Source organism: Equus asinus, chromosome 1, assembly GCF_041296235.1.
Source record: "Equus asinus isolate D_3611 breed Donkey chromosome 1, EquAss-T2T_v2, whole genome shotgun sequence".
Taxonomy (NCBI): Eukaryota; Metazoa; Chordata; class Mammalia; order Perissodactyla; family Equidae; genus Equus; species Equus asinus.
The window spans coordinates 155,736,669-155,748,253 of record NC_091790.1 but is presented as its reverse complement, the minus strand read 5'-3'; the positions used below and the strand labels follow the sequence as shown (position 1 = coordinate 155,748,253).

At 37.4% G+C, this 11,585-nt stretch overlaps 1 protein-coding gene across 12 annotated transcripts in view; it reads right to left on the bottom strand.

The window, feature by feature from the left end:
- Positions 1-548: 548 nt before the first annotated feature.
- PALS2 (protein associated with LIN7 2, MAGUK p55 family member) overlaps positions 549-11,585 on the bottom strand; it is a 102,546-nt gene continuing 91,509 nt past the window's right edge. For 11 of the 12 annotated variants that reach the window (XM_070510365.1, XM_070510372.1, XM_070510396.1 and 8 more), the window contains 3 exons: positions 9,107-9,309; positions 7,669-7,797; positions 549-817 (listed from right to left, as the gene is read on the bottom strand). In XM_070510365.1, the coding sequence (XP_070366466.1) occupies positions 641-817; positions 7,669-7,797; positions 9,107-9,309 (509 nt within the window). In that variant the 3' untranslated portion in view covers positions 549-640. Of the gene's footprint in view, positions 818-1,484; positions 1,840-7,668; positions 7,798-9,106; positions 9,310-11,585 lie in introns of those variants that run through there. The other variant, XM_070510361.1, reaches the window with a different exon arrangement.

Below are 11,585 nucleotides of genomic sequence, written 5' to 3'. Positions count from 1 at the left end.
GAAACAAAGGGAAACCACCAATCTATCTGTATAAATTAGAATGATAGCCACACATCTCTGAAATAACAGACCATGCAGCACTGAGCAGACTCTGATGTGAGATTGGGATGGTAGTAGATTGGCTATAGCACTGACATTCAAGTTCTGCTTCTGTAACGAACCATATCGGGAAAGAAGGCCAATATCTACTATTTCCTCCTAATAAGAGTAGCTGACCCTTCACTAGTGAAATACTGAACTGAACGACAGCTTTACAAAACGATTTCAAGTATTCATTATCACAGTGAAAATGTGAGACCAATGTTAGAGTGAGTGATTTGAAAATTCCTTTGATGAAAAAGGCAAGGGTACTAAATCAAAACATATACAAAATGCTTCAACGCATTTCTTTATGTGATATGAATAGAAAGATTGCTCATAAAAAGTTAGAAAAATTAAGATAAATTATATATTAGTACACCTTCCCAACCACACTTTATATAAAAATTCAGAATAGTGTACTGGTATTTCAATCTACACAATAAAAATGCCTGGGCTCGGCAAATATCTTCTGTCTGTGCACGTATTTTCTTAGTAGAAGGTTTATTCGTTGCAGTCACTTTTTAAAAGTTTTATTTGAATTGTGAACCTTATCGAATCATCAGTAAACCCAGCTGATGGGAACCCACTGTGGCTCCGTTCGCAGTTTCTCTGTGGCAGTTTGTAGTTTCTCAAAGGCCTTGTCTAGGTTGTCGTTTACGATGATCAAATCAAAATAGTGGTTGTATGCTCTCTGAATCCGTGCACTTTCGTCCACTGTTTTCTTCAAGTCCGAGTCCTGTCGCAGAGTTTTAAAATGAAGTATTTCTATCACAATGGATATTTACTTACTCAAACCCCAACTCAAAGTGAACATAAGAAATAAGCAGACTGGATATTTATTTATTGTGCTTTTGATATTAATCCTCAAAAACCTAATCTATATGGAGGGTTATATCATCTGTTGACAACCTAGTCTTTCCAGCTGTGTTCTTGTTTGCATTTATGAGCATTCTGTATCTTCGCTTTCGTTGGTATTAGGATAATATTCCTAATCAAAAGACTGCTGACAATAATCTTAAGGTGAAATCTAAGATAATAAAAGAATTATTGCAGGTGACTGGTTTCTAGCCCAGCTATACCATCCTTTTCAAAAGATTTTTATCTTATGGGCTCTGTAAATCACGGGACCTAATTTTCATTGGGTATTAAGCTCAATGCCAAATTTGCTGTCCATCTCCAAGAAAGAGAATCTTAGAAATATATTTTGAAGACTAACCCTACATGCTCCCCACTCCCACCAATACACATACACACTTTATTTAGCTAGCATTGTTTATATTTCATAAAATATTTCAGTTGTTTTGGAAGGATGTGAGGGAATAAATAAGATATGGGTTCTGCATGAGCAAATAAAGCTTTTCATTAAATTCCAAGTGTTTTGAAATTTTCACAATACTTCTACATGTTTTTCAAACATTTATTGAGTTCCTATTAAAGTGTCTACTATGTTTAATAATCTGTGGATATAACAATGAATAAGACAGAGTGAGGGGCCGGCCCGGTGGCTCAGCGATTAAGTTCACACGTTCTGCTTCAGCGGCCCGGGGTTCGCCGGTTCAGATCCCAGGTGCAGACATGGCACCTCTTGGCACGCCATGCTGTGGTAGGCATCCCACATATAAAGTAGAGGAAGACGGGCACGGATGTTAGCTCAGGGCCAAGCTTCCTCAGCAAAAAAGAGGAGGACTGGCAGTAGTTAGCTCAGGGCTAATCTTCTTCTTCTTCTTCAAAAAAAAAGACAGAGTGGGTTCCTACCCTCTAGTGGAGGAGACAGATAAAGGGCAAATAAACACACAAACTTGCAGGTTGTAACATGTACTATAAAAGAAACCAATCATGAACAAAGAAGTTTAAGAGATCTAACTTTAGAGAGAGTGATTACAAAGACACTAGGTAAACGACATTTAAACTGAGAACTACAGTGGGAGAAAGAGGATTCCAGGCAAAGGAAACAGCAATGCAGAATTCAGGAGGGAAATGACCCTGAGGTGTTTAAGATACTGAAAGAAGACCAGGATGGACGGAGAGTTGGTGCAGGAGGTAGTAAGTTGAGATGAGTGTGGGCTAGGTCACGGAGGACCTAGATACAGTGGAAAGACATCTCTGGATCATGCTGGTGGCAGCGGTGATGGAAAAGACGCTAGACTGCAAATCTATTTTGGTGATAAAATCATCAGGGTTAGCTGACGGGTTGGCTGTGAGGAGTGAGGAAATGAATGAATCAAAGATAGCTCTTGGGTTTCCAGTAAATGGGTGGTTGTATAAGATGCAGAGTTGTGGGGTGGGGAGAACCTGATTCTTTTTGGGGAAAAAAATGTTCTACTTTGTACATGTTCAGTTTAAGACGCCTGTGAGACATCCCAGTGGAGATGTAAAGAAACAGGTGATTGGCTATGCAAGTCAGAGCCCTGAGGTCTGGGTTATCTATCTATACTGTACATAAATTAAGAATTATCAGTATAACAATGGTACATAAGCTAATGAATTTGGTAAAAATACCTAAAGGGAAAGTATAGAGAAAGAAATGAGTTCCCAACTAGGTCTGAGGGATTCTAATACAATTTAGTCAGTACTTTCACTGAGATCTCTAGAGAAGTTTGAAACAACTAAAATATCTTTTATTATAAATGAGTAAACAGGCCACAACTCAAAGTGAAAACAACTCTTACCTATTATAGTCAATAGCAATCTGGCTTGTTAAAAGAAAAACGAAACCAGTTTTTTTGACAATAACAGTCCTGTAACAATAATGCAATAACCATACAGATGGAAAAAAGAATAAAGAATCTCTCTCGACATGTCCGTAGAGTGATCTCTAGAATACACTGGGAAGTGAAAAATCCGGGCAGACTACTGTATGTAATAAGCTACCTTTTATGTAAGAAATGGAGGAGGGAGGAGACACATACATACTTGCTTATATTAAAAAAAGTAGTGAGGGCTGCCTCGTGGCCAAGTGGTTAAGTTTGCGCACTCTGCTTCGACAGCCCAGGGTTTCACTGGTTCGGATCCTGGGCGTGGACCTGGCACCACTCATCAGGCCATGTTGAGGCAGCGTCCCACATGCTACAACTAGAAGGACCCACAACTAAAATATACTACTATGTACTGGGGGGATTTGGGGAGAAAAAGCAGAGAGGGGGAAAAGAAAAAAAAAGAAGATTGGCACCTGAGCTAACAACTGTTGCCAATCTAATAAAAAAATAAATTAAAAAAAGTAGTGAAAATGGCTCCCTATGTGGGTGGGAGGGAATAGAGTGGAGAAGACAGAGAAAAGCTAGATGTTTTTGTTTTTAAGATTTACTTTGGAACTATGAAAATGTATAGAATTATACAAGAAAATTAAATTCAAATAAAAAAAAGACCAATACCTAAAAGTCAAAAACAAAAGGAAATAAACCTGTGTTTCAAGTTGATGACTTAACCACGCAGAAAGGAATTATTTCAGTGACTTTAAAATAAAATAATTTAATACTCAGTGCGATATATCTTAAGAACAATTTTTTAAAAAGTCTTAACCCTAAAACTTTTCAATAATCACATTGTTAATATTGATATTGTTACTTAGAAATTGTACATATAGTGTGTGCTTGGTTTATATATGTAAAGTAAGGATTTATGTTAATGTTATCAGGAACCGAGATTTTCAGCATCAGAGAAAAAAAGTCAAATATAAAGTCAACAAAGTTAAGTAAAAATAATGTATATTTGAATTGGAACAATTAAATTGAACTAATGATGTATGTTTTCCAAAAAAGGAAAATGTCTTTCCTACCCCTGGCCACTGAAAGGCCTAGAAAGAATGACCAACTAAGCTGAATGCACAACTTTAACACCTACATTATCTCTAGATACCATTTCCCACTAAAAGGAACCAGGGCCGTTGGATGGCTGGTTCCAGGTCTGGGCCAAGAAACAGGTAAGGACAACCTTGTCGTACCAGGAAGCAGAGACTCATCAAAGATTACTGGGGTTGTGTTAAAACGACTCAGAAGACAAGTTGAACAGGCTCCTACTAGCTGAAGATAGGACAATTTAAACATCAAAGAGTAATAACTGACCTAAGTACACAGAGAGGAAGTATTCCAAGTGACTTTAAAACACCAGATTTGCCTGTATAGACTTACTGGGATAAACCCTAAGGTTAAAAAAAAAAATAAGGAAGAAAACAGTTTGCAGCAATCACATCTAGTCGTGTGGGTGGACTCACTCGCACTGTTGTGTGTGTACTGCTGCATAAGCAGAGGAGCAGTTATGTGATGTTTCTGAGAACTGAGATACTCCACATAGAAGAATGAAGTTATAACATAAAAGAGGTTAAATAAAAACCCGGTATCCTGAATTTGATTGGGAAGTATCAGTAAGAATTCATGGCACGGTTCCTTCAAACGTATAAGCAGAAAAGCATATATGCTTGTGCTTTGTTTACCTGAAAGCTGTAGCTAGAAACAATGATCAACCTTGGGACAGTGTGCATCCCTAGTGTTACAGTCTTAAAATACCATTTACCCTAAAAGGAACCAGAGTGTCTGGGAGAAAGAGCTGCTTCCTGGCCTGGAATAGGAAAGGTGCAGTGCAGCCAGGAAGATTTGTCACATCAGGTAGTAAGGGAGCCATCCAAGACCATTAGGCTCATGAAATAAGGTCTCCAGGGCCAACTTGAATAAGCTCCAATTGGTCAGAGATGGGACAATTTGAGTATCCATAAGAATAATAACTACAATAGAGTAAAACACAGTAAGTTTAAATCCATGTGTTCATGATGAAACCAAAATACAAAGAAAACAAACCTCATCCGGTCACCTGTCACCTCTAGAGGCTCTTAGGAAACAAACCCATTATTCTGAAAATTGACCTATAAAGGGAAAGTATCAAGCATATATCCTGACTTCCCTATATGAACTCTACTTAGGGGCAATGAACTAGTTGATAAAGAAAAGTTATTTTGGGGGAAGAAATCTAGTTTATAAATGCAGAAAGAAGCACAAACTTAAAATATTACCACTTTAAAATCGCTAAAAAGCAGCTGATCCAGGTGAAGTTCAATAAAATTTGCTAAAATCATTAGGTGAAAAGCTACTAAGGAACTTACAGATCAGGCTAACATCATCTGAACCCACTGATGAATTTTATCACAATAAGAGAGACAGCCTTTCATATGCCTCATCATGTAACAAAACAAGAAGTACCACTAATCAGTCATTCTTTTTTAAAAACTTTAAAAATTTTTATTTATTTATTTATTGGAGGAAAATTGGTCCTGAGCTAACATCCACTGCCAATCCTCCTCTTTTTGCTGAGGAAGACTGGCCCTGAGCTAACATCCACGCCCATCTTCCTCTATTTTATATGTGGGATGCTGCCACAGCATGGCTGGATGAGCAGTGCCAGGTCCATGCCTGGGATCCGAACCAGGGAACCCCAGGCTGCCAAAGCAGAGCACGCGAACTTAACCACTATGCCATGAGGCTGGTCCCCCACTAATCAGTCATTCTTGAAAAAAAAAATTGAACCTGCATCTGATCAAGCCTCTATCAGTTCACAGGAAATACAAGGAATAGAGGAAAATGACAGAATTGGTAAAATCCAGACATGGAACTCTCTACAGGATAAACGACCCAAGTTCCTGAACAATTAAATTAGAAGGTTAAGAGAGAGAGGAGGGAGGGAAGCAGTGAGAATTTAACAGAGTAAAAGAGACTAAAGGGATGCCTGCTTCCAGATAAGATGTAATAACAGGAATCAGAGTAACCCTCCTGCCTGACAATGAAAACAGACAAACATATGGAACAACAATTTTTCAGACATTGTACATTAGGCAACAAAAGACAGAGATCTCCAAGAGACAGGAAACAAATGAAGTGAGCCCTATGAATGCCCCAGCTCACTGGCTTGAAAAAGTCTCTAGGCTGCAGCACACGAGCCAGAGCCCAGGTAGAGCCTACTGAACTTTCTAAGTTGGGACAGAGTTAAGAGCCCACGGAGACCAAGGTGGCAAGAGTTCACAGGACATAGCACCGGAATGGAAAAGCAGCAGGGAGAGAGAACTTCGGAGACCTGAAGAAGGTCCCCTTCCAGCATTCAGCTGAGTACCAATCAGGGCACGTGTATGACTACCCGAGGCCACTGAAGAACCACCAGAGAGAAAGAGAGGTATTCATCCCGAGCCAGGAACAGTACCTATTCCCACCAGGCAGAACAGAACCTCATGGCGCACAGGCCGTTTGGGAGGGTGCTCAAATGGTCTTGCCTCAGTAGTGGAGAATAGCTGCCTCTAGAATGAGAACTGCTCTGGTCTAACCTAACAAATGTTAAAAGTGAGGCCTGAAAGAAACAAACTATTTCCAAATAACTGCATCCTAGAACAAATCTCACAATGTCCAGCATCCAATAAAAAATTACCAGGATTGCCAAGAAGCAGGAAAATACAACCCATAATGAGGAGCGAAGTCATTCAAGCAAAACTGATCCAGAACTGACACAAATGTGAGAATTAGATGGTGACATGAAAATCCTTATTATAACTATATTTCAGATATTGAAAAAGTTAAGTAGAGACACGGAGCAACCTGAAAAAGAACAAAGATGACTAACACTACCTGATTTCAAGGCTTATCAGCTACAATGTGGGCAGAGGAGGAAGGAGCAGGAGGGAGGGATTCTGACGGGGCAAAGGAAACCTTTGGAGGTGACAGCAGGTCCATTATCTTGATTCCAATGGCTTCATGCCTGTATAGACCTGCTCAAACTAACTTATCATATTGTACACTTTCAATATGTACAGTTTATTGTATGTCAATTATACCTCAATTAAGCTGAAGAAAAAAAAGAGATTTAGAAGATACCAAGTAAATGCAATGTGTTGATCTTGTTTGGATCCTAATTTGAACACATCAACTGCAAAAAAAAAATTATAAATCTTGGGGAAAATACAATATAGACTGAATATTGATGATATTAAGAAGTTGCTCTTATTAATTTTTTATGTGTTAATGGGGTTAGGGTTATGTTTAAAAAGTTTTTATCTTTTAGCGATAAATACTAAAGTATTTATGGTTGATATGATATCAAATATTTGCTCCAAAGTAATTCAAGGTAAGAGAGGAAGTGAGGAGAGGTCAAACTGAAATAAAAATGGCTTCGTATTATTGAAGCTAGGTAATGAGCACATGGGAGTTCATTTTCTCCCTTTTTTGTATATATTTAAAATTTTCCATAATATAAAAAAAAGTAACCCTACCAGCAGTCAACCATATGATGAACATGCTTGTTAATGGTCTTGGGACCCAGTTTCCTCATCAGTAAAATAAAGGGTCTGGATTAACATGCATATTTCAATACTGGCCCATTTCATTTACATAGGAGCAGTAAACTTTTGCTTTAAAATAAAGCGCACAATAACTTTTATGGAAAAGTAATACTGTTCCAAATTATAACTATCTCTAGGGAATGAATTTTTATTCTATAATACCTTATATAGTATATTTATTTCATAAATATGATTAAAGTTAAACACGCCTAAAAGAAAAGGAAGAGGAAAAATTTTAGGAGGAAAACAATATTGTTACCCTGAAAAGACCTGCTTACCGTCAAAAGCTTGGTAGTGATACCAGCATCCACCACAGCCTTGTGCATGGCACGTAATGTCTCTAGTTCTGGAGCAGCAATAAATACAACATAGGGCATGAACTCAGATGTCCTCAGCACTTTCAGGGCCTGTGTAGAGAACAATTACAAACCAATTTACATAGCATCAGAATCTGAACTGTTCCCCTTTAATCTATACTAAATACTAAATAAAGTTTACCTTCCCTCTTCCTAAGGATTAAGGATGTAATTTAATACTTGCCCCCCTTCTATCCTTTGGATACCATACAATACTTTCCTAAAATAATGAACCACTAACCGTATTCTGCCCTCTGTCTCACTACTCTTTGATCTTCTTGAACACAGTATTAAACTTAATGATTCAAAAAATCATCAAGAATGATGTAAACACTATCTATGTTAATTGTAGAATTCTGTTAATATTGAAAACGCAGAAATACTCTCAGTGTCTATTAAATAGAGTGGTTACATAAATTAATATACATCTGTACTAGGAAATAATATGCAACAATTACAAAGAACAAAAAAAGCTCTACGATAACTGACAAGAAAAGATCTTTAAGAAATACTGTTTAACGAAAGAGAGCTAAAGAATCTGGATAGAATGTTTCCCTTTATGTAAAAAAGAAACAACAAAAATAGAAAACCTATTACATTTAATGTAAATATTTGTATTTAAGGCACACTAAAATGACAGATAGATAAACACCAAACACCAAAACAATAATATGTATCTCTGAGTAGGGAAGTGAGGCTGGGCTGAGTGTACAGGGGTGAGAGGGGGTTGGTAAGACCAACACAGAATGAGAATGAAATGAATGCACGTGTGTGTGTTGGGTGGGAAGGGTTGCGATTTCAATTTTTTATTCTTTATGTTGCAGACTTGTTTAAATTTAAAAAATTCAATGTTTCGGGCTGGCCCCGTGGCCGAGTGGTTAAGTTCTCGCGCTCCGCTGCAGGTGGCCCAGTGTTTCGTTAGTTCGAATCCTGGGCGCGGACATGGCACTGCTCATCAGACCACGCTGAGGCAGCGTCCCACATGCCACAACTAGAAAAACCCACAACGAAGAATACACAACTATGTACCGGGGGGCTTTGGGGAGAAAAAGGAAAAAATAAAATCTTTAAAAAAAAAAAAATTAAAAAAAAAATTCAATGTTTCATAACACATGCATTTATATATTACTTGAGCAAGTACATAAATACTAAACTTCTATCACGTTTCTATTGCTATCCAAGCCTCTGCTGGCTAACTGATCAGAGATTTATTTAACTACCTGTGGATGCATAATAAGGTTCTCTATCACGAACAGGTAATATGGGGAAAGAGCCACCTTCACAATGTGAAAACAAAACGAAACAAAAACTCCATAGGAAACAAAATTTTAAAAACAGCTTTGGAATCCACACAGCTTACTTGTGGGTTGACATCCAAAATGCAAGTTCGTCCAGTTTGGACAACTTCAAGGATAGAATCAATCTTGGTGCCATAGAGATTTCCTTCATATTCCCCATGTTCCAAATATTTTCCAGCTTTAATATCTGCTTCCATCTCAGATCGTGACACAAATTTATATGCTTGGCCATCTTTTTCATCTTCCCTTGGTTTCCGTGAAGTAACTAAGTAAAATAATGTTGAGAATTGTATAAAGAGAGTGCAGGGTATTAAAAAATAGACTAAAATGCACAGGGTAGCTTGAGACTTTTCTATTTAGTGCAGGGGTTGGCAAATCATGGCTTCTGGCCAAATCTGGCCTGCCTCCTATGTTTGTATGAAGTTTTACTGGACCACAGCTATGCTCCTTTGCTGTGTCGCCTAGAGTGGCACTCGTTTACAATGGAGTAGTTGTGATAGAGACCAGATGGCCTGCGAAGCCTAAAATATTTACTACATGGCCCCTGAATAAAAAAGTCTGCTGACTCCTCATCTATAGGAATGTTGTAAGAGGTAGTCCCTAATATACAATTTGTATCAAAAATATGTGCTTTATCAAGTCAGTCCGAAACTCAAAATATATTTACCTAGAAACAGAGTGCTAAATTTAAATGCTTAATTATGGTGAATCCTAGTAAGTGTGAGGTATGTTCCAGTTAACCAGCGCTCCTCTTCTTCTTAGGGAATATCACTTCTATCCTTTCTCTACGCTGTAACGTTTCCTAATTGAGTGCCCAACAAGTGAGCAAAGTTCTCCTATTCTTAGTTGGTATTATCAATTTTCTAAAGTGTAGTTTTACCTACAAATTATTTCTCCTTTATCTTGCCTCAACACCAATCCTTTCCTTTAGCTTCCTGCTTGCTGATATTCGCAAATGTTAACTGTTCTCTTTTGCACCTCAGTGGTGGATCTCGCCACCTCTATGTTATTATGGTCTATTATTAACACCTTCTACTCTGACCTAACATATTCTTTCTGAGAGAATGAGAGTGAACAGACAAAGTCAAAAATTAGAGGTTCATTTTATCTGTTACTTTAGAGCTCTGAATCCTTTCAGAGATATCCAACTCGTTTACAAGTTGGGTCATGCTAGGAATGGACTATAATCACCCTTCATACTGTTGCAAAGGTGCAGAGTTAGGTGCCACCTGCCAACGTGTCTACACTAGCTTGGAAGAAGAGAAGTAATTTGTGCGTGTGTGTGTTATTTTCAAATTTAGGCTTAATCTGAGTTTGGCTGGATCAGATATATAAAAGCATTCTACTTCTACTTACAGATGCAGAATACCTGACAAAATCATTAAGCACATACAATTAAAATCAGAGAGTAATCAGATCAAAAGTTGACAGTATTTCGACTATTTGTAATAAGCCTAATACATCAAGAAAACCATTATAAGAACAAATGAACTTCAAATTCAAGCTCAATAATAAGGGTCTAATACATAAATGAGATCTTTATGTACAACAGGACTCGCTTTTTTCCCTTGTTTTCCAGCTCAACCTTGACGGTGATCATCGCAGACTACTGTGGAGAGCATTTATAAAGTAACTTAAAGATCTTCAAGATGTTATGATGGCTTTTCATATTAAAAAAATGTGTGATCTCTAAGGTTTCTGGAATTATTTACCAAAGGTTATATGATAAAACTTCTAAGGCAATTTTAAACTCCCCAAATACATACTAGGACTTGGCTCAATATCTGTGATCATAATTTTAGAAGAGTACTATTTTTTGGTTAAGCTCTACAGTGAAACCATATATGGGAATGTGCTGCTTGAAATAAATATGTATAGGCACACATATTGCCCCCGTCATCACCTCCAACATGTTGAGGGAATCTTAATTCTTGGAGAAATATTTTTAGTTCACAAGTGAATTTTAACTACAATCTCATTCTCCAGTGAAGACTCAAAAAAAAAAATCTATATTGCCACATATTTAAGCCCCTGTCCATTGCCAGAACAGAGAAATTAGAACAGAGTGGCTTGACTATAACTGATTTCTTAGGTTTATATGCTAAACAACTAAGTAATGTGATTTCTTAGAATTTAACTTTTGTGATTGACAGACAAAATTCTAAATTTCAGCAGCTCTTCAAATAATGAGGAACCACTCAATAAAGTAACATTTTACTTGTTAACTAAGTTCAAGATGTCAGTGTTAAAGATGTCATAAGGTAGCTTACCCCCCTAGATTAACAGTTTCTTCTATTTTATTTTAGGATCATTTTACAGTATAAAGAAATTTAAATCAATTTACTACAATGCCAGCATTAACCTCCTTCCCTATGAGGCTTCCCCATCCATTGCACCTTACAACGTGTAGCACAATATTGTATATCAGAAATTAGGCAAACTTGTCATACTTTATCAGTGTTTCTTTTTTGTGTTGATTCTGAGGCTTAAGAAAAAGCTAGATGCTATAAGTATAAATGTGAATGATTTAAAGGGAAGCAA